A 23,083-nucleotide genomic window follows, 5' to 3' on the forward strand; every position below is an offset into this window, starting at 1 on the left:
GATACTCCAGCTAGGAAGTCTGTGTACACTGCTTTGAGTTACCGGTATATGGAAGAATGGTGGGGTGTAAACAAAACATTTAAGCTGCTACAATGCAAAGCTGGACCGCTCTTTATTTTCACTATTGCCTTGCGTTGAAAGAGGCAAAAAGACGTCTTGAGCTTGCACAAGCATCTCCTAAGTTTGCAGACGGTGGCTTTGGGAATATACATACACCTTGCTGCTGCTGTAGTGGTGGACTTTGGGCTCTCAAATTTCAGCGGCACCCTGTGCAACACTAAAATTCTGCGCCCCACCTCTCATACTCTGTTCTACATCATTGTTGTGGCACCCAATATAGCTGAACCAGCTGAAGTACCCTAAACCCGTCTCCGGCTGCAATGTGACGAGTTTTTTCCTCTCAAAGATTAAATGAAACAATAACAGCCATTCTCAAATTTAAATGTTTATTGCAGGGAAGAGAAAGCCTGCTTGAGACAAATTAAAAGAATGAAAAACACATTTGTGGCCCCATCCACTGGGGGGTGGGGGTCCTGAAACACTGAAACTCAAAACAGGGAAGTTGGTTTTGGTCTCCTTAACAATCATTGCCCCGGAATCATGTCATTCTCTAGGCCCAAGGACAAACCCTGTAGAAGACTCACCTCTTAAGAGTCTGCTTGCAGTTTCACCAAGTACAAATGGGCATAACTGCACAGAAGCAGCTGCTTTCTGTTGGAGCCTGTGTAGCCCAACTAGTACGACTACCTTACATGGAGAGGCAGGCTTTTCAGAGCGTCTGGACCAGCCTTGTATTTCCCCCCCAACATGTAGACACAGTGAAGCAGAGGGTGTGGTTCTACCCACAAATCAATTAAGATGCACTCAAGGTCATCGGGGCAACTGTCTAGTCAAAAGGGATAGGGAAATTAAAAACTTTTAACAAGGGAGGTAGTTGAATGTGACACACAGTTATGGCAGGAAATGAACTACTGATGTAAGCTTTGCTTCCGAACCCGGCCTCATAAGACAATCCACGTGTAACGCTCGTTGTCGGCAAGGAATTTCAAGGAGCAGCCTGAAGGAGAAGGAGGAAGACATAAAATTAGCCACACACTGATCTGGGCCAGGCAGTTCACAAAAGGGCATGAGTGTTTCAAGAATCCACCAGATTACAATTTAGGTACAGGAATAAGCTGAAACTTAAAAGTGAGCCCAGAGCAACAGCAAGGGCGAGAATGAGTCCTGTGTCCTAGAAAAAGTACATGTGTTCCTCCATCATCTAAGACCAGAAAAATGCTAAGATAATGTGCTGTTGTCCTCCTGACGGGCGCAGAAACCAGCAGCTGGCTCCCTGGTTTGAAGTAGGCTTTCTGCCTCAACATTAGCAGTCAACTATAACCACTATGGGGATGTGGGTGGCACTGTGGGTTAAACCACAGAGCCTACGACTTGCCGATCAGAAGGTCGGCGGTTTGAATCCCCGCGACGGGGTGAGCTCCCGTTGCTTGGTCCCTGCTCCTGCCAACCTAGCAGTTCGAAAGCACGTCAAAGTGCAAGTAGATAAATAGGTACCGCTCTGGCGGGAAGGTAAACGGCGTTTCCATGTGCTGCTCTAGTTCGCCAGAAGCGGCTTAGTCATGCTGACCACATGACCCAGAAGCTGTACGCCGGCTCCCTCTTCCAGTAAAGCGAGATGAGCGCCGCAACCCCAGAGTCGGACACGACTGGACCTAATGGTCAGGGGACCCCTTTACCTATAACCACTATGCCTTGAGGAAGGAACCAAGGGCCTCCTGGAAAGTGCTGAGTTACCTTTATGAAGGGCCTCGTTAGTCATCCTGTTGACATAACGACCACTGCTCTCTGGCACCAGCCATTTCATTACCATGTCCACACAGCTTTTCCGGTAGGAGCTCCACACGCTGCCACTAAGGGAGGAAAGATGGGGCTCTATCAGCATCTACAGTCTGCAAACAGGTCTCCAACAAAGTACTAAGGAAGAAATCAGTTTCTTTCCCCATCTTGGTATCATTAATCCACAACAGACTGAGGCTTTGTGAAATGTCTATTCATTCGCAACTATAAACACCCTTCAGCTGTGGGAACGGTTTTAGGTAAAGCAGTATGGGTACAGGTGACAGTTGGCTTTAGCAAGCTCCTTAATTATTTTATTTATTTATAAAAAGATAGACTATTTCACAAAAAATAACTAAGCAGATTACAAAAAAATGCAGGGGATGGAACTGTACTCAATACAGGCCCTAAGTTTCATAGCCAATTAAAAATAAATGCAGTTTTACATGAAGAATTAGCGTTCAAAAGGTATTTTGGTGCAATGTTCATAATACTGAATATATACCCAGTCACCGGGCACCTCTGGTAACAAGTCAACTAGCTGTCCGAGGTGGATTTTCCTTATGGCACATCATACAATGTCTTACCTGGTCTGCCCTTTGACTTCTGTGAGGTCTCCCACACTGACTGTGACAAAGATACCGGTGTTCAGATCCCATGCAACTTTGAGACTAGTGTGATACGTCTTTGGCCTGTGAAAAGCAGAAAAGGGCAATTTAGACAAGCAGCTGTGAACACCAAAAAGCAACATCCTCTTCCCAACCTCATGACGACATACCGTATTTTTTGCTCTATAAGACTCACCTTTTCACTTCTAAAAAGTGAGGGGAAATGTGTGTGCGTCTTATGGAGCGAATGCAGGCTGTGCAGCTATCCCAGAAGCCAGAACAGCAAGAGGGATTGCTGCTTTCACTGCACAGCGATCCCTCTTGCTGTTCTGGCTTTCGAGATTCAGAATATTATTTTTCTTGTTTTCTTCCTCCAAAAACTAGGTGCGTCCTGTGGTCTGGTGCGTCTTATAGAGTGAAAAATACGGTACCTTGTAAATTACTCCAAGATTAATCTCAGCAACTGATGAACCTCCACCAGCCTATGCCCAGGTGTTGGCTCCAGGAAGAGAACTTGATACTCAGAACCACAGCTGAAAGTAATTTGCTCTCAATATATATCCTCCGCAGATGCTATTTTCACATGCTAGTTATTACCCAAGTATTTGCCCAAGTACTGAGATTGGTATTTTGCATCTGATTTCATTACCTGAGAATAAATACTGGAAAACATTTGCTAGCTGGGTGGTTTTGACTATTTGACAAATGACATTAATGTTACTATTTGCAGTACTGGGCAATATTTTGACAAATCATGAGACCACATTTGTCACATCAGAAATAAAAACTTGCTGAGGAGGTAAAATTTCATTAAAATCTTATTCTCCCCCAACACACAAAATGAGGTTCTGCAAAAAATTCATTTAGCTCTGCCCAAATCAAGACCAAAATGCAAAAGTGAGCTAGCAAAACAGGCCAAGTGTATGACTTTTAAGACCTATATATTAATGCTTATTCTGCTTCCTTCTACTCTAGTAAATCACTCCAAAAGATTTCTCCCCCCTACCAAAAGTCCTTCTGTGTCAAAATCCTAATACAATAGAACTTCAAAGAGAAGATATTCAGAGGCCCAAGGTGGGCGTGACAGAGACTCACCTGAGCTGCCCCTCTTCATCAGGAGAAGGAAAGGCTAGGAGCAGGAGTCCGATATTGATAATAACTTGGTTGGTTTCTGGACACACCTAGGAAGGCAAAGTTGACAGCTGGTAAAAGTAAACTACCTGAACTGCACTGTACTCACAGCAGGACCAGCAGGTCAGAATTGCTGGCCCAACATCTTTCCAGAACAACTTTTTGGGACAGTCATTTGTTCCAGCGCCTTATGTTTTTATAGAGTTCTGCTATCTAACTATTGCTTTAAATCAGCAACCGGGTGAACTTCAACATCACACTAAGGCAATGGTTCCATCAATGCAAGTATTTTAGCTTGCCAGATGGAACAATTCCGCTTCTCCTCCCCCTGTGTGCTGTTCCAGGAGTTCCTGACCCGCCCAGAGCCAATTGCAGGGGGCAAATGAGGGGGAGGGAAGCTCCACTGTCCCAGAAGCAACTTCTGCTGATGGGACTCAGCAGGTAAATCCTACCCTAATTTCTTGTGAAAATTAAGTGGGGACGAGGGCTACACTCTTCCTGGAAAAGCAATTAAGGTCTGAATTCACATTCCCTGGTGAACACAACACACTTAATTCCTTGGCTAGCCACACAGGCTCAAGAAACTGTGAGGTACCATGGGAGAAGGATTTCTCCCACCCATTTCAATCCTCCCCTGGGCAGGTTTTAGGATTGTGTTGCAGAGTACCACTTCCAATCTGGTGGATATGTCTCACAAGAAATGAGAGGTAAATAGCAGTAGCAAGATAGATAGGTAAGATAAACTTTATTCGCATTAGCCAACGGCCATAGCAACATAAAACAAGCAATATATACAAATAAAAAAGACAGCAATGGGTAAAAAGGGCAATCAAATGGCCAAGATTATCGTTCAGACAGGTAAAGATAAAGGGACCCCTGACCATTAGGTCCAGTTGCGGACGACTCTGGGGTTGCGGCGCTCATCTCGCTTTACTGGCTGAGGGAGCTTAGTCATGTGGCCAGCATGACTAAGCCGCTTCTGGCGAACCAGAGCAGTGCACGGAAACGCCGTCTACCTTCCCACTGGAGCGGTACCTATTTATCTACTTGCACTTTGACGTGCTTTCGAACTGCTAGGGTGACAGGAGCAGGGACCGAGCAACGGGAGCTCACCCCGTTGTGAGAATTCGAACTGCCGACCTTCTGATCGGCAAGTCCTAGGCTCTGTGATTTAACCCACAGCGTCACCCGCGTCCCAGATAGTTCAGATAGTGGCCCTTAATCTCATTGCACCTTCGATAAACCTAGCAACCTTTGCTGTTGTCTGACCATTTTGATCTGATAAAAGAAAGAACAATGTGGCCTCAGATGGGTGGCCTGAGATGGTAAGAAAGAGTGGGGTAATGATCTCATTCCTCAGATCTTTATAAAGGGGACAGGACAGGAGAACATGAGCCACTGTTTCCAGATTACCATCCCCACAGGGGCACAGTCATTTCTCAGTTGGAATCTTTTGGTATCTGCCCTCAAGTATGGCAGAGGGCTAGCAGTAGCAAGCTTTGCACCTTATAATCAGACACTAGGTAGACAATTGGCCATCCCTGTCTTTAAAAAAGGAAGGATCCATATCAGTCACCTTTGGTAAGGTAGAAAAGAAGGTCTCCCACTACCCCTTATTAGTCAAGGCTCCTGTACAAATTAGATATCATGCCTGAAAACAGGATGGGAAACTCAAAGGCCCTATTGAGTTGGAAAATCCAGAGGTGCCATAAACAGGTGATGACATGTGCTGGTACTGAATACAATTCACATGTACCAGCCTAAGTTACTTAGGCCACAGCATTTTATTTATGGCTTGGCACTATTGGCCAACATAATGAGAGTTCTGGTTTTCAAACAATGATGCAACTGTGTTTCAGCCTCCCCTTCAGTCACAACTAACCAGAAAATTAAAGAAAGAACCCCTGCTCATTTTTACCCAAGATAGGAGTGGGGTTCGCTAGAGGGTATTACAAACAGGTCAATTGCCAAGGGCTCTTGTAATGTAGCAATGCTAACTAGACATGCACTGGCTATTTTATTTATGTTGACATCTCTCTCATTTTAGCTTTAAAAGGATTCGATGTAGCTATAAAAAATTAATAAAAGAGACAATAAATAAAGCCCTTCCTTGGAAATAAAGTCCTAAGATCAATGGCAGCAAGGATGCAAATTACCAAGGAGCAACAGAGTTCCTCAATGGCCCAAACTGCACCCAAATGCGGCACCATTAGAGCGGTAATACACCCAACATGGTCCTACCTCCAAAATGACGATGTCGTAATCACTGAAGGAGCAAAACTGCTTGGACCATGAGGCATCGTTCCGGATCACCTCGTTAATGACATACTCAAAATCTAAAGTCAGTTGCTCCACTGTTAAGTATTGGCCCTGGGAAGGCAAAGAAAGATGTGGATTTAGGAAAAGGGAATTATTTGCATGCCAGCTACCTTGAGACAATTCTTAATTCTCAAACATTTACAGCATAAAAAATTACAATGTGCAAAACCCAACTGTGAATCTAAAATAACTTGAATCCTAACAAAGCTTGGCAGGGAAAGTCAAAATGGCCGAGAGCATCTTCCAGAGACTCATCTGAGGTGGAACCTGCTGCCCCCCTCTGGAATCAAAACAGCTCCCTTTTAGCACTGGAGGGTAGTTGAGAGATGCAATCTTCATAAGTGACCTCATGTTGCAGATGATGGATGAGCAGTTGGTTCAAGTGAGCCAGGATGAAGGCTGCCAACTTTCTGCTAGTGAGTTCTGCAGGCCAAGTGCACCAACACTAACAGTCAGAACAACATCTCAGCAGCAGAAAGCTCAGTAACTGTCATAGGACGAAGGCAGATTTGGACTAGAAACACCGCCAGTTGGAGAGAGGACATTTTGTAACCAAATAGATCACTCCTCTGTTGAGGGGGAAAGCTGATTCTGCTCCTCTAATAATCCTTTAAGCCATCATCATATATTATGAGCATGTGGCTGCTGCTAACCTCCCCACTCCCTGATGAGGCTCTAAGGCACAGCTGTAATATATTGCAAAAGCCAGCCATATGTAGCAAATCCATGTGGAAGCACCCCATAGGGTGGCGTATTGCTGGTGTGATGGACTTCCTACACTGTCTGGCCCATCAGTATGATATTCTACATGATTAGAAAAGAGAAAGTTCAGCCCTCTAGGACTGTACCATTGCAGAATGTAGGTGGGGGAAGTCACATGTTTGAAAGTTCCCCAATGTCAAAATTCCCAGCCTGGGGACAATTAACAATTAGGAAGTATTCAGATCTTTCTCCACAACTTTCTAGTTTTTCCATATGCAAAGAGCTGGTACATACATAATTGCCATTCAATTATTTGCTCTTTCCTCCATGTGCTCAAGTTTTTGGGATGCAGTCCCTAGAGGACTACACCACATACCTTTCTGAATGAGTTTCAGCTCTCAGTTTAAACATTTTGGGAGGTGAGCAGATCTGTATTGAAGGCTCTGGGTTGTTTTCAATGCTAGTCCTATTTGGAACAGACCCACTGAAATAAGTGGACATGACTAACTTAGTTCAATGAACTTCAACAAATCTCTTCTTAATAGGACTAGCACTGAATACAACCCTCTCTTTAGTTACAAAACTACACTTTTTCTGGTTATATGAAGTAATCAGTATACACTTCTGTTTAGGAAGTAAGTGGTAATGGGAAACCTGCTTGAGTTTAAATTAATTCCTCTCAGTGACTTTAGGTCACCTTGTTAATAGAAATAAGTCAAAATGGTTCAGTTTAAGTGAACCAATCACAAGTCTAGGCTAGCTGCAAATCCTGTTTCTCTAATGATGCTGGGACCAGAAACTACCCTCACCTGACAGACAGCCTTCTCCTTCAGCAGCTTCAAATTTCTTCCTTGTAGGTCTGTCACAACAAATGGCAAGGAGATCTTATCATCCTCATATTCTGAAAGTAAACACAACATGAGACGAAGGAGAGGGTAATCTCACACAGTCAAAAGAAATAGATGTCAAGATGAAGCACCTGTCCAAGAAGCTCAAATTTAGTGAGAGAGAGAGAGAGAGAGAGAGAGAGAGAGAGAGAGAGAGATCGCATCAGGGGTCAAAAGAATATTTGCTCCTGGAACAGCATGCTTCAAAAGGAAATTTTCATCTTTCAACAAGGCAAGGCTGAGGCTCTCCCCATTATATTAGCCTTCTTCACATTTTATAAGTATAAATAAAAAATTTTAGTATAAATAAATTTCTACTCTCAATTTGGAGTCTGCCCTATCACTATCACTATACAGGTGGAATGTGCAAAACCACCAAGCCAGATTTGTGACCTGAAAGGGAATTGAAACCCAGGTTTCCTCATACTGGTCCAATTACAGCGGCAAGGCACCAAGGCTCAACATTTGCTTCTAAGGGTGGATTCACAGTGTCTTCCCCAAACCCCAGACTTTTTGTAGTCTAAAACTGAATCTGCTTCCACAGTCAGTACAGCATGATATTCTTAATCTCCAGGGTCATGATTTTGAGCAAAATATTCCTGCATTGTAGGCGACTGGACTATATGACCTGTGTGGTCCCTTCCAACTCTACAATTCTACAGATTGTACAGATTCGTGGAAAGTGGATGATTCACAGAGGCACAACCATCCAAGAGGAAAATATAAGGCATACTTAGTGTCTTAACACCCAAATGCTTTAAATGTGGGCAGCGGCAAGGGCATGTACACAACTCTCACGTCCAATTTCCTCGTACATGTAGCACATCCTCCTTTAGTTTGCAACTCTCCTCATGCTGCATGGGGTGGTTTGCAGAGGGCTTCTATGTTAGTTCATCCGGGGTGGGAGAAGAGCCCTCCACATGACTGGTGACCCTGATAAAGTAGGTTCCCAACTGTGCAAGGCAATTCACTAGAGTTCAAGCAGAGTACAACCCCCCGAAGACTCCTCCCACCTCAACATGGGGCAAGTTGAGGACTGAGCATGCAGAATGACACACATGAGGACACTGAAGCAGGGCCCACATGCACACCCCTGCCCACAGATGCATGTCAAATGTTTTGAACATTTGCCAAGTCTACAATTTTAGACAGGAGGTCTACATTTTCCATGGCTGGAGATCTGTCACCACAGCCAACACAAGCACAAAGCCAAGAGCCCCAACATAGATAATCATGTTTCATTTGCCAAACCCTGCCGCAAAACAGCCTACTTGCCGCAAGTTTTTCTTGCATCATGTTCCCAACATCCCCCATTCTGTTTGGTTCAGAGAAGGGTGGGGAACCTCAGGCCCAAGGACAAAATGCTGCTATCCAGGCCTCTCTATCTGGCCCTCAGAACTTTCTCCAGGGTATATCCCCCTCCACAGGCCATACCCCTCACTGCCCCTGCTTTGCACCAGACGTGTTTCTGCATGGCTAGAATGTGACTCTGAAAATGCCTATCTGGATAGCAGAGGCAGAGAGAGAAACCAGCCTACTGTAAGGAGGTAAAATGAATCATTCTGCCTATATTTGCCTCTGGCCCCACCAACCTCTGGCATATGTATCTTGGAAGATTCCCCAGAAAGGAACACAATCCTTGGGCTGAAATAGGTTTCCCAGTCTAGGGACCCAAATAATGCACACATGAAAACCAAGCAATCATGGTGAAATGCAGCATCCTAGTTTTGCCAGAAAGACGAGTTGTTGAGACCTGCAACCCTAAATCAGTCCAAGGGCATAAAATGAAGCAATAATGGAACCATCATTCAAAATGACTCAATGGATGGTAGGGCACCTAGTTTTCTGGCTAAGCATGTTTCAAAATACATGCATGCAGAAGACAGGTCTGTCCCCCATTCATACTTTATGCAGACCTTCAGACTCTCAGGGAATGAATTCAGATGAACACCCTCTGTCCACCCCTGGGGTGGGGAGAAGCTGAGTAGGATGTCAGTGGTCAGTGCTGTGCTCAGCTCTTTGGTCCTCCCTATGACCAATAAATTTTGCAAGATGTATACACAGCACCTCTGCCTAACTTACACAGATCACATAATTCAGCTTTCCTTGGCACAGTTTGATTTTCCTTTTCCTGCAGAGTACACACATTCCTTCCTTTATGCAACTGTAAACATATTGCTTAACACTGAGGTAGGATTAGGAAAATATCCCAAGGAAAAGACCCTACATGCACACTCAGTATTCTCTTGTTGAAGTCACAAATTATCAAATTTGTCAAATCCATTGCCCTTAAAGTGAAAATAAAAATTAGCCTCTTATACATAGACTTACTTCTCAAGAGCTTCAACAGCCACTTGCTATGATTATAAACGAGTCACAATTAGGTCTATCAGCTACTATACTAGTAGAATTGGCATTAAAAGACCCATTCAGCCTAGGACAACTAGGCTCCATGCCTCAGCATAGTTCCACTTCACTGCTTCACATTAATAGGAGACATGGAAACTTTTAAGTCCCTATGTTGTATACAATATTTCCAGAAGAGAAGAGCAAAAATCTCTCATGCAGTCCCACTGCCAGGCCTGCCCCCAAATGTTGGGTGAGGGTTCAGAGGGAGCCCACGAGATCAGGGGCCACACAAGAAGAAAACTGCTGCTTGTAGCTGTACAACGGGGACAGCATGGGAAACATTCCCAAGGCTGAAGAAAACAGCTTTTCCTTGTACATACAGGAAGTCAAACAAAAGCATGGGCCTGACACTCTGTGCCTTCTAGGGAAGAGGATGGCTATCAATAACCAGCACAGCTGCAGGCTTTCTTACTGAGCCTCTTTGCTCGTGCCTGCAGATCCAGATGCCAAAGCTTCAAAACCCTGTCACCTGCTCCTTCCCCAAACACTGTGCTTTGTTTTAAAGGGAGACTTACCAACTTCTGTCTCAGAAGAATCACTGGGCTCCATAACATAACGCAGTTTAGTATAGTTCACGTAGCCTGGCTCTGTTGGCTGGTTTTCCAGTTCAGCACTGGCAGTGGGTGAATCTTTGGGAGATCCATCCACATCAGAGATGCTGTCTGTTCCAGGAGATGTGGAGCTACAAGTGCCACTGCCATGCAAGCAAGACCCCAATCTCTTCCCTAGATCCCAAGAGGCTGAACTGCCCTGGCCAAGGGCCCCATCAGAGTCAAGAAGGCACTGAAGCCCACTGCCTGCCTCCTCTTCCATCGGGGCAGTGCCTTTAGCTTCCTTGGCCCTCCGGAAGATGTCCGCAACAAACTCCTTTGCCATAGCTACAGCAGGGGAGACATGGTTTCCTGTGTCCTGCGGAGGCACGGCAAGGGGCTGCTGCAGTGCAGCTCCACCCTGACAGTAACAGTTATCTCTTTCTAGCCCTTCTTCCAAGCCCGCAGGGCACTGTGAGATGAGAGCTGTGTGGCTGACTTCAACAGGAGACCAGGGCTGACGACTCCTATCATAAAGGATTTGGCAAAAGTTGCTGTCATCTGAAAGAAGGTAGCGAAGAAAGGTTAGAAAATGCTGAATATATTGCTATTTCTGCACCCAATGCACCATTGTTTTCAATCACCAACAAAAGTAGTATGACTTCAAGATAGTCAGATATCAAGAACTGATTAAAATCTTAGATTTTGTTCCCTTTGGAAGGGGTAAGATGCAGTGATAAAATGTTTCAGGGGCATGGGAAAGTGTTGTTGCACTCAGGTTCTGCAATCAGGCTTACAATGGGCATCTGGATGGCCACTCTGAGAACTGTGACGGATTAGATGGGCCATTAGCCTGACCCAGCAGACTCTTCTTATGTTTTTCTGCATGTTGTGTATATCAAAGCTCTCCTTGCTTCCCACAGGCCAGCTGGACGTCATCCTGTCCACAAGCCTACCTCTTTTTCAAGCAGAATTCACATCTATGACAATGACTGGTTTAGTTCAGAAATGGAGCATCTACATATTGCATAAACATGTATACATAAACTATATATGTATATAGTTTTAATTATATCAATCATTTCTTAAAATATCACTTTTTGTTTTTAGTGATTCTTGTTTTTAATCTGTAAGCTGCCTTGAGTTCCGTCAGGGAAAAAGGAGGGGAGTATAAATAAATATACAAGAAGAATATCGTAATAGTAAGCAATGCAGTTTTAATCCCTGGCACCTCCACATAAGGATTTGCAAAACAGATTAGTACTGCGAAAGATGGACCAAAGATGCAAGTGTCAATTGGGCAGTTCCTTATTGCAGCAGCACAGTCTTTCTAAAGTTTAGTTTAGCGTGACAAATACTTCCCACCCCAAGATGGACAAATGTTGATAGAACCTTTCATTTTTAATGACTGAGGTCACCGGGGTGCACTGTGGGCAAGTAGCTCCAATATCTAAGAATCTGGTCAGCTGCCTGCCCTGGATGGGGTTGTGCTCCCCCTGAAGGAGCAGTTTCACAGTTTGGGAGTGATTCTGGATCCAGCTCTGTGGCTGGAGGCTCAGGTAGCATCTGAGGCTAGAAGTGCCTTTTCCCAACTGCAGCTAGTTCAACAGCTATGGTCGTTTCTGGACCAGGAAAGCGCTGCCACAGTAGTTCATGCATTTGTTAGTTCAAGCCTGGATTAATGCAATGCGCTCTAAGTGAAGCTTCTCTCATGCTTGATCCAGAAGCTGCAGTTAGTGCAGAATGCTGCAACACAAGGTCATGTAAAACACCTGTGCTCAGAGGTCTGCACTGGTTGCCTACTCACTACCAGGCCAAGTTCAAGGTGTTGCTATAAGTATAGAAAGCCTTTAATAACTTGGGACTAGTCTGCCTACAAGATCACCTTGCCCCATGTGCCCACTTCAATTGGCGAAATTGGCACTACTACAGGTGCCACATAATACCTCTTCTGCATCTGTAAGAAGTTGATCATTTAGTATGGCACCACCTACACTTTGGAACGCCTTGCCTATTGATATGAAGCAGGTGCCTTTTACTGTAGTCTTTTCGGCGCCTGCTAAAAACATTCTTGTTCAGACAAGGCTACCCAGATGTTTAGAAAGTTCAGGTTATGTTAAAGTATGGTTGTGAATTTTTCTTGATTTTATTGTGTTACCTTTCTGAAAACTGCTTCGAGGGTTTTTTAAAGATATAATCAAGCAGTGTATAAACTTTATGAAATGAATAAAATAATATTCCAAGAGCCTATTCCTCTCACCTTCATTAACCTTTCCAGTCCACCCTTTCCTATACTTTCTCAGAAGCAGCAGAAGGCAAAACAGAGATCAGTGAAAGGGCTTTCTCTGCAATAGCAGTGTCTCTTTCACCATCCCAAGAAAAACTCACCTAGCACTGACTTCGTTATCTATCCAGTGCCAGGCTTTTCAGATGTTTGTCTGAAAACTGTATAAACTTAGAGCCAATAGGGTAAAAACAGTGTCCTGTCATTTTGCATTTTTAAACATCAATGCCTTTTTATTATTTTGTTTGCCATACTAAAAATCCTTGGGGTTGAAAGAAAATATAAAAATGCAATAAGTTAGTTCACCTCAGTTTGAAGTAGATTTTTAGGACTGAAGAATTCTTTTTGATACATAAAAGTGGAAGCACTTTAATTTATTGCAATTAACTAGAGCCAGGGCCTTCTCGGCCGCGGCTCCAATCTGGTGGAACGCTCTGTCACAAGAGACTAGGGCCCTGCGGGACCTGACATCCTTCCGCAGGGCCTGCAAGACAGAGTTGTTCCACCAGGCCTTTGGTCAGGGCGCAGCCTGACTCCCTCCTCTGGCAACCTGCTTAGAATCTTGCTTAATTAGTTGCCATTAATTTGATTTTAATTGATTTTTATAATGAAATATTTTTAGAATGTGTGAATATCTGATTGTTTGATTGTTGATTGTTGTTAGCCGCCCTGAGCCTGGCTTCAGCTGGGGAGGGCGGGATATAAATAAAATTTATTATTATTATTATTATTATTATTATTATTATTATTATTATTAATGGGTATGTTCTCAGTGTTCCAAATGAAAGGAAGCTTCAACATATGATTGTTTTAACTGGGCAGTCCCAGTGTTAAAATGCAACAGAGGCATGCAACACTTGAGGCTGTACATCTCAAAGCTCACCTTGCACAGATTCTCATCCAGAGGCTGAGAAGTGACACACAAACTTCCCCATACTCTCTTACCTGATGTGTGCACAGAAACAGCACAAGCTACCAGAGAATAGCTGGTATTAAGCAGCACCACTTGGTCCTTCTTAAGCTGGAATGCTGGCTGGAATGTGGGGAAAGGGTACACCACCTGGTACTTGGTGTGCAGCATGAACCCATGCTGCAAACATTTGGCGTTTGGATCACCTAAGGAGCATGTACAAAGGATCATCAGCACCAACTTAGGGGAAAAGTAAATAGTTGTTTTCTGAATTTCTAGAGAAGAACGATTGGCACCTCTTCAGAAAGAATATGAAACTATAACCTGAGCCTTGGAATTGGGATGGCTCTAAAACTAAACAAGTTCTTTATGGCTATGAACAAAAGTTCAATGGCCATAAATATTCAATGTTTCACATTGATTATTGGTTTCATAAAAAGGAACTTTTGGTGACTGCTACATTTTAATAACTGGAAATGCATGTAATATGAAAATATTTTAGGAAAATTACATTGAGCATAAGTATTCTTTCTAATGATGTGAATCCTGTCATTTCCCCACATTGGATTACAGGTGCAATTATTACTGCTTTAGCTATCAGTCCATCCAAGTTTATTAATTTAGGGCACTTTGCCAGCAATAGGCCACTCACCTGGATGTGCAATGGCCATGTCCCTGCAGCTGGGACAGTGCACAAGAGGAGGCATAGCAACTGTACTAATGTAGATATCCCGATGGTTTTCATCACTCATCATCATGTTCATGAGCAGGCCATTGGCTGAACGGGTACTACCAGGAGAGAAGGGACAATTTTCAGAGGAGGAAATCCATCCATCCATCCATCCATCCATCCATCCATCCTTTGTTCAAGCTCTGAAGTGACCACACTGAATGACAGCAGTGCCCCAGCATCACAACCAGGAGACTTTCCCTGCTCTGTCTGAGGTTTCCAGGGATTGCACCAGCAACTTTTTACATGAAAAGTGTGTGCTCCACCAGTAAGCTATGCTCCTTCTCCATAGTCACACTAACTCATTCAACAGCAAAGGAACACCCTGTTAAACTGAATTCTTGCTAGCTTCTGTTTTATCTGGAAGAGACCCTTGATTCAGAAAAGGTATTGACACAACTGACACAACCCTTTTGCTTGATTCAATTAATCAAAGTAAGGGGGCCATGTCAGTTAAATAATTTGTAAAGACACCAATACCTTTCCTGATTTTTAGCATTCCTTAAAAGGCAGAATACAATAAGCAGTAATCCAGAATGCCTCAAGCAAGTATAATGAGTTCCTGATTCTCATGGAAATGTGGGAAGTTCAACTGGCAGATATCGCACTCAATCTCAAAAGCAAATTTCATTGAAAGAAACATACTTGAAACCAAAAACGATGACCTTGGAGGAGTCACTGGGCCATTCACATACAGTCAAGTAGAGGTCACTGTAGATTTCTTCATCTTGGAACAATCGAACCTGACGTACCTGAAGGAGCAGCAGGACACTTGGTAAAACTTCAGAAACCCCAACTGGGCCTCAGAAAAGAGACTTAGCAATAGATGACCCCACGAAAAAAGGAGGATACACTTAAAACCTGTATCCAACAAATTAGTCCCATTAGTACCCAACCAATTAATGGTTTGGAGCTGTACAGTATTAATTCACGGAGGAAGGAGTAGGCACCTTCTGTGTTTAAACCTTAGTTCAAAAGGGTTTTCTAGATTTGTGAAGATTGCTATTTTATATTCATATATAAACATAATTAATCCAGACTCATCATTGATTGACGCAGCACACCAGACTTGCCAAATTTGGTGCATTTCATAAGAACATAAGAGTTCTGCAGAACAGGTGGCCAACCACATGCTTTGGAGCAACTCCCATCATCCCTGACCTCTGGCCACACAGGCTGGGGATGACAGCAATTATAGTCCAAAATACATGGAGGGCACCAGGTTTGGAAGCCTGTTGTAAGCCAGTACGTGACAGGCCCAAGCACAACCCAACGTGAAGCCAGTTAATAATACCCTCTAAAAGTTAAAGTACTGGTTTGCTTTTAGTAGGGGTTTGTCTAAATTTGTAACCCCTAACAATCAGAACCTATTTGTGTACAGCAGTTCACAAATATTAATTCCCTTCAATTCAAAAAGATTCACCTTGGCCTGGTTCACACATCATGTTAAGCCATGGTTGGTTTTAAGCAAACTAAAAACTATGAGTTGCCTCACAGATGATCAGACTCTGGCTTGCTTTGTGAAAACTTGCTTTGTTTCCCACCCCTTTCTACTCTTCAGTGCCTGCTTGATCCCATTAGTACCTTTGTGGTACCCTAGTACTAGCATCACCTCAGGAGGTCACCAGCCTCTTTACCATTGGACACCTAAGTGAACAAGGTGGCAGTGAGATCTACTCAAAAGTTAATCAGTTCATCTCTGTGGCACACAAGCCATACTGGCTTCCCACCCTTACCTGTAAAGGGAGACCTGTCCTCTGAAGCTGATAAGCTCCCTTCATCCTTTCCTTCCATCACTCCGCTGAGAAAGGAATTTTCCCCCAGAAGACTTTAGCCTCCACTTCACCCCACCTCCCCACAAATCTTTGGGTGAAGAGAATTCTTCGGGAAATGTATTATTCTTTGTTTAGTTTAGTTCTTTCAGAAAGCCAACCAGGTAACCTAAGTGTCTTTCGCTTTGCACCTCAACTGCACTCTTTTCGCCAATGGAGTCGTTTTGATTCATAATCAAATTTATTGATTTCAAAATCAGAATAGACAAAAGCAAGCAAACATCCATACAATTCAATACAAAAAGTGTGGAGAGGGGAGTAAATGTAGTGTCAGAATGGGGCATGAGTTCAAAGGTTACTAGTGTTGTGAGCAAAGATGTACAGCAAAAATCAGTATTAGCCTGAATCATGAGGAAAATAAGGGCAATGGTCCCAAATTAATTTAAATTAACATTACTGCAACACCAGGGTCTTCTAGAGTAGACACATTCATGTTTTCATGCAATTTCTAGGGCAAGATTCAACTAACCCCTTGCATTAGCAGGAAGCAGTACAAGGATTTCTGTGGGTGCACTGGGACTTTGAGCCCCTCTCCTCCCCCCATGCCATCTCCAAATCTGCTCCAGAGGTTTGAGGGAACCCATGGAACAGATTTAGGGGTACGTGGAGAGGAGGAAAGCAGGGGGCAAAGCCCAAATACGTTGTATCCCTAAATTGGGTCAAAGCAGGCTTCCAAGGGTGTCAGAGAGATGCTCTACCGGCCAGGTAACAAAAAAAAATCTATCACCACTGGAAGCTCTGCTAGTCGTGCAGAAGCAATGGTGCCGAAGTAATCAGTTTTATCTGCCTTTGCTGCCACATGGAGAGCATTAATGCACTCTCACTTGTGTTCTGTCAGATTCAGAGATTTGCACCAGCTATGCTCCACTGTCATCCCTCCTGAAGCAACAGGAGCATCAGACAGAAAATTCCTCAGAGAATTCAGGGATCCATCAGATTCCATAAGTCTCCACAGACAGACTATCTCAATGCCCTCACCACTAATAGAGTGAAGTAGGTGCATTCAACCCAAAACTAACCAGGATACAACCCATCCATGACAACCAACTCACAATGGAGTATTACCAATCTGTTCTGTGGCAAAGACCAGGTCAAGGGTATATCTGGCCTCATGGGCTGGGCTAATGGTGTACTGGGCAAATGATGCAACCCCATGATTGTCCTGGTAATCATAAAGTCCAAGCTAGCCCATCTGAAACAGCCTCAGCATGGGCAATGAAGTCAGCCCAACTCATTAATGCTTCTGGGCTTCACATAGAACCTGGTTGGCCACTGTGAGAACAGAACACTGAACTGGATGGGCTTTTAGTCTAACCTAGCAGGGCTATAATGCTCTTAAGTATATCTTCACAACTATAATTGGTCTAGGTTGATAAGAGAATACATGTGCCCCAGGAGTGCACAGAGGTTTTGTGATCAGCACAAAAAATGGCATCCACTACCCCACAAAAAAGAAACTACGTCCCTTGCCAAAAACAGATTACTAACACTTGTTTTTGTACCTATAAATTATCTGCAAAGTCTGTTAGCCAGATTGATAAACTGCAGCTTTTAGGTGCTTGGGTATCAAGAAGCAATCTGTATACCTGTGATAAGCAAATACTGCAAGTATGTAAGGGCAAATATATTATTCTACATTGGCTTCAACAGATGTGTTAATCCTTCCTAGCAAACTGTCAGACAGGACGCAATCACACATGAGAACTAAAGTTCCCACGCTTTGCACCCAGCTCAGAGGCACCAAGTTGCCCCCAAGATTGGAGGTGTGTGTCATGCGGCATCACACACATCTCACGACACTGTGCAGCCTTCTGCAAGGCTGCACCAGCCCTTGCAGCATGGAGGGACTGGGCCCCCTTCAAACAAATATTGAGGGAGCCAAAGACACCTCGCCCCCTAGAATTGGCGCACCTGACCCAGCTATTTGATGGGATCCAACTTCAAGTATGGCCCAAAGATCATACTTACTACTTCCTGCTGCCAAGGCAAAATACTCTCCCTGAATCCTGATTTCCCACTACCTGAAGTTTTCCAAGTGCCTTCCACAGTGTTCCACCAATAACAAGGCAAGTTGTGCTAATTCCCCAAGCTAATTCCCCTAACTCACAACAAGGGGGAGATCTCAATTCCATACCCATCATATGCAGCTTGAACCATACCATTTTTAGTTTGCTGTGGACATTGAACTCCCACCAATAGAGATGGTAGATATAGAAGGAGAAATCATCATCACCACTGCTGCTGGTGTAGGACAAGACGTATCTCCCACACTTAGAGAAGCCAAGGAAAATGTGCCTGCAAAGAAAAATGCCAAATTAAGACTATCAGGTCCATGTGTAGAATGACCACCCATGCAGCTAAGGAATAGCCAGCACAATGACAGTTCATCACAGAATGAGGGACATAGTCTTACCCTGCACACAAGAAATGTTCATCAACAATGCTCTTCAGAGATACACAAACTCTTGGTGGTAGCTTACGGAAGAGGCGAGGTGAGAGCTGTCCACTGATCTGCAAGGGGTATCAAAGACAGTAAAGAAGGTTCTCTTAAAGATCTCAAGGCCATATCTAATGTACAAAGTACCACAAATGGTCAAAATGGGGAGTGGGCCACATTAGAGTTACATGGGTGTTAATGGGGCTTAATCAGCGGCAAAAGCATCTGGTGCCCTCTTTGTGGTCCTGACAAGTCACTGATTCTTGGCAGAAATCAACTGCAAACCTTACAACACAGATGAGCCAGACCTCTAGTTGCACATGAACATCACTGCTCCACTCAAGAATCAAGATGGCACAAATGAACAGGAATGGACTTAAAGTGGCCAACCTCTCACTTATACCCTTTGCTTTGGTGTTAAAGGCACAAGGAGGGATAGCTGGTGCCAACGACCCAATAGCTGGCTTGCACTTAACATTAAACTATGGTTTAGTGTTAAATGCATAAGCTAGAATGAGACTCACACACTCTTCTCTTCCTTCTCTTTAGCAGACGTAAGGACAGAGCTAACACTTTGTTTCATTTCAAAGAACTCTGGGTTACATTATATAGTTGTACCTTGGGCCTTGGTTGACAAACGCCTTGTGAGTCAAACATTTTGGCTCCCGAACACCGCAAACCCGGAAGTGAGTGTTCCAGTTTGCGAACGTTCTTTGGAACCTGAACGTCCAATGCAGCTTCCAAACGTTTTGGAAGTCGAATGGATTCTGTTTGACTTCTGAGGTACAACTGTATATGATCCAAAAATTGTGGTTGAAGGAAGCCACCTTTTTATTCATAATCCATGCTTTGAAAATGGCTTGCTTACTTTAGAAATGGGGGTGGCGAACTAAATTGAAGAAAAAGTAATGCGGCTTCACACAGCACAATACGGCTTTACAGAAGACAGCAGCAACAGCAATAGTTTACTTTCATAAGTAATTTTACATGCTCACAGAGAATAGGTCTGACCAAATGCATTTAGTGACAATAAAAAGGAACCTCTGTGTACAGATGTAATATACATCTGATTAACAGGTGCTGAGGAAAACCTCCTGTTGTTACCCATCCTCTATATGCCCTGCCTGCAAGTTTTCCAGGAGCATCTGACTGCTGGATTAGAAGGATTTTGGTTCAATCTAGCAAAGAAATTATGTTATTTATTAGAAGGCTCCCCAAAAGACTGGCAAAGCAAAGGACAATAAAGCTTTGAAGTACTTCATCCAACAAGCCACAACATAAAAGATTAATAATGAATTATATCTGCAGAAGAGGGAAAATGGCAGGGAACAGATGATCTGTCCTCGGCTGACCACTAACTGTGAATCTGAATGCCACTGGTCTCTGCAACTCACAAAAAATATAAACCCCTCTATAATATGAATTTTACATCCTCCCCAATTTTATGTTCCTTCCATCACAATACTACTTCACATTCTCTCAATATGCTTGCTCTTTCCCTACACGTGCGTCTGTAGATTACAACATCTTTGTCTTACCCAGAACCACCCAACCAGTGTTAGAAACTGAGATATGAAAGCTAGGAACTAAAGGGCACCTTAAACCAAGGTTATGGGAGCAACAACGGAATGCCTAGGTGCGCTTTTTTTATAACAAGAATACAAAGCTGAAAATCAATGAACTGCAGCTAAAATATTATGTTCATTTTCCACATGGTCTAGTCCTTCCTCCGCCCACCCCCCTAATATTCTCAAAAGGGTCTCTTCAGAGAATAGCTGGAAGTGAGGAGGCAAAACGGTCCTCCATTCCTTCCTCTCTGCAGTTTTAATCTGAAATCTTAGGTGCAGTACTGCGCCCAGAGCTCAGAAGCTGCTCGCGCTAATGAAATTCCCTGTCGCAAAATGCGCCTAGAACAATGGGAGTTTCGAACATTGCACACAACCCAATGAGGTAAATCAGACAGACAGAAGAACGACTAGTCAAAGGTCACATTATTAGCATGATGGTAAAGCAGGCATTTGAACATACGCCTCTCTTGCACTAGCCTAATCCAACACAGCCAGAAATACCTCCATACACCATTCACCTCCACCAAACTATCCACTTTCATAGATAAATAATCTTTTAGCGGAAGAATTCTTAATGCTTTCATCACACACACAAAACTATTTATTTCAATTATTTATATTCCACCTTACATACAAATTTGTCAAGATGGCTTAAAAGTAACATTAAACTGCATTTTTATAAATGAATGAATAAACACCACAACATAACAATGTATAAAAGTAATCAGGATCCTTCCCACGGGGCAGTTACTGGTAAAAAGGCCCTGAGGGGTAGGGATGGCCAGCTGTGAGGGGCTCCTTGCATGCATCCTCCTCTCTACTGGACTTGCTTCCACTGAAACAGTTGATAGCAGATGGGCCTGTGGAGTGAAGGGCAGTGGGAAGTCCAGCAGACTCTGAGGTTTTGGTTTTTGTATTATTATTATTATTATTAGCTGCATGTGTTTCCCACCCCTCCTTAAATCGACATTCCACCACCATCTTTTACAGACTCTTTGCACACCCCCAACCACAGGCAGCAGCTCATTCCCTCATCCTAGTCACTCCTCACCAGCCTCCCTAGTGTCACACAATCTTCTCCAGCACTTCCATCACAGTCTGCCATTCACTCTCCCAGTACACCTGTTTCTCCTCATGATACACACACCTATACCTACAGTATTAGCAATTCCAGAGGGGTATATGTATTGGTTTGTTGAAACAGAAAAGGCTAAAACTTGCTTAGCTTTCAAGCCTAAAACTTGGTTAGCTTTCAAGGATTTCAATACCCAATGCACAACTATGTGCAAGGTGTTTTCACATGGTTATAACCTACCTTATTCCCATCCCATCTCCATACATTTATCTTACCATTTTTTAAAAAAAATCTAATTTGTATCCCCAAATCCAATTCATACCCTCAAACATGCACACCTTCCCCAATTTACATTGAACAAAGGCCTTCTTGGTGGTGGCTCCTCCCAGATAACTTTGGAACTCCCTCCCTGGAGAAGTGGAGACTGGCTCCCTCCTAGTATGTACTCTATGTGTTCTTTTTGTTTTTATGTTATGTTTATGATGTTACTCTTGAAAACCATAAAATACGTATTTCATTTTTAAATTGGCTCTCTCCACATTGTTCTTCTGCCAGTAGGTGAAAAGGAAATTATTCCAAAAAGCTTTTTGAGAACTGTCCATTTTTAATGAGGGGGTTGCTGCTGTCATTGTTGTTTTCATCTGTATGTTTAGACTAAACGTGTGTGTGTATACACACATATATACTTATAGCTTTTATTCTACTGATGTTTAATTGCTTCTTAATTATTATTCCCTATGTTCTCAGCAGAGTCCCTGTCAGGGAAAAAGGTGGGTGGTATATATAAATAGATATATTATAATGGTAATGGTAACAGTAGTAGTAGCAGTAGTCATGCAACTAAAAACATTGCTGTTTAGACAAGTCTACCAGATGAAAGCTGAGGTAATATTAATCTGCTTTAGCATTTTAACTTTTGCATGTTTTAAAGTAGGGTTGTGAGGTCGTCGTCCCCCCGACATTCATGTTTTATCTTCCTGTAAACCGCTCTGAGGAGTTTTGGGGTGTTTTGTGGGTGGGGGGGGAAGCAATCAACCAAGCGGTGTGTACATTTTATTAAATAAATAAATGAACATACAGTATAGACATTTCCTGCCTTCGGCGCGGAAGGTCTCGGCCGTGGCACCAACACCGCCATACACACCCGCCCGGCCGGACGCCTTTCTTTCCGCCCCTGCCCGCACCGCTTAAGATTTCCTCTCCATCCCCGCGGGGTCTTTTTCCCATCTCGACCCCACCGCTTCCCACACGCCGCCCGTCCTCCGCCTTCCACCTCCGGCGCTCAGGGCCAGGCCTCGGCCGCCCCGCCGCTTTCCTCACCTTGACGCGCTCGAGCTGCCTCACCACATGCTCCCGCCTCCCGCCGCGCCCGGACTCCGCCGAGCCCCGCTTGCCTCCTGACGCGCCGCCGCCCCGCTCCGATTTCGAGCTCGGCGCCATTTTCCTCCGCCGCCGCCGCCAGAGCAGCAGCAGCAGCAGCAGCAACAGAAGCAGCCTTCCCCCCTCCCCCTCCCAACGAGCGTCCCGTTCGCAGCCCCGCCCATCGCCTTCTCCTCATTGGCCAGCCTCGCGCGCGAGGAGTCGCCGCTCGCCGCGGCGCTCTGGGATTCTTATGCGCTCCTTTCTCGCTCTCTATTGGCAGCCGCGGCCGCCGATCATCCCCGCTGCCTGCCTCCAAATCCTGCAGCTTCGCGTGCTGAGCTCTCACCGGCTTGCGATTGGTGGGGCCGCTTTTCAGTCTGGGAAATAGCTTTCAGTTGCCGCCGATGAGAAACGATGCGTGCCTTAATGCCCCGCCTTAACGGGGTTCTCAGTCCCGCCCCCA

The 23,083-nt window shown here is 44.1% G+C and overlaps 1 protein-coding gene across 2 annotated transcripts; it reads right to left on the reverse strand.

Annotated features, from left to right (window-relative positions):
* Nucleotides 1-429: 429 nt before the first annotated feature.
* On the reverse strand, nt 430-22,838 carry DCAF15 (DDB1 and CUL4 associated factor 15). 2 transcript variants are annotated; one of them, XM_083718998.1, is made up of 13 exons: nt 22,579-22,838; nt 18,592-18,689; nt 18,338-18,473; nt 14,992-15,098; nt 14,269-14,405; nt 13,652-13,822; nt 10,408-10,983; nt 7,406-7,497; nt 5,817-5,945; nt 3,540-3,625; nt 2,424-2,528; nt 1,795-1,910; nt 430-1,057 (listed from the first exon to the last, which is right to left on the reverse strand). In XM_083718998.1, exons 1-13 carry the CDS (start codon nt 22,696-22,698, stop codon nt 1,002-1,004), a joined length of 1,929 nt encoding a protein of 642 aa, XP_083575124.1. In that variant the 5' UTR covers nt 22,699-22,838; the 3' UTR covers nt 430-1,001. The 2 variants fall into 2 exon arrangements, with proteins under 2 accessions (XP_083575124.1, XP_083575123.1); XM_083718997.1 differs by having other exon boundaries at nt 430-1,374; nt 1,737-1,910; nt 22,579-22,779.
* Nucleotides 22,839-23,083: the final 245 nt, after the last annotated feature.

This window comes from Podarcis gaigeae, assembly GCF_964106915.1.
Source record: "Podarcis gaigeae genome assembly, chromosome: 17".
In the NCBI taxonomy this organism is placed as follows: domain Eukaryota; kingdom Metazoa; phylum Chordata; class Lepidosauria; order Squamata; family Lacertidae; genus Podarcis; species Podarcis gaigeae.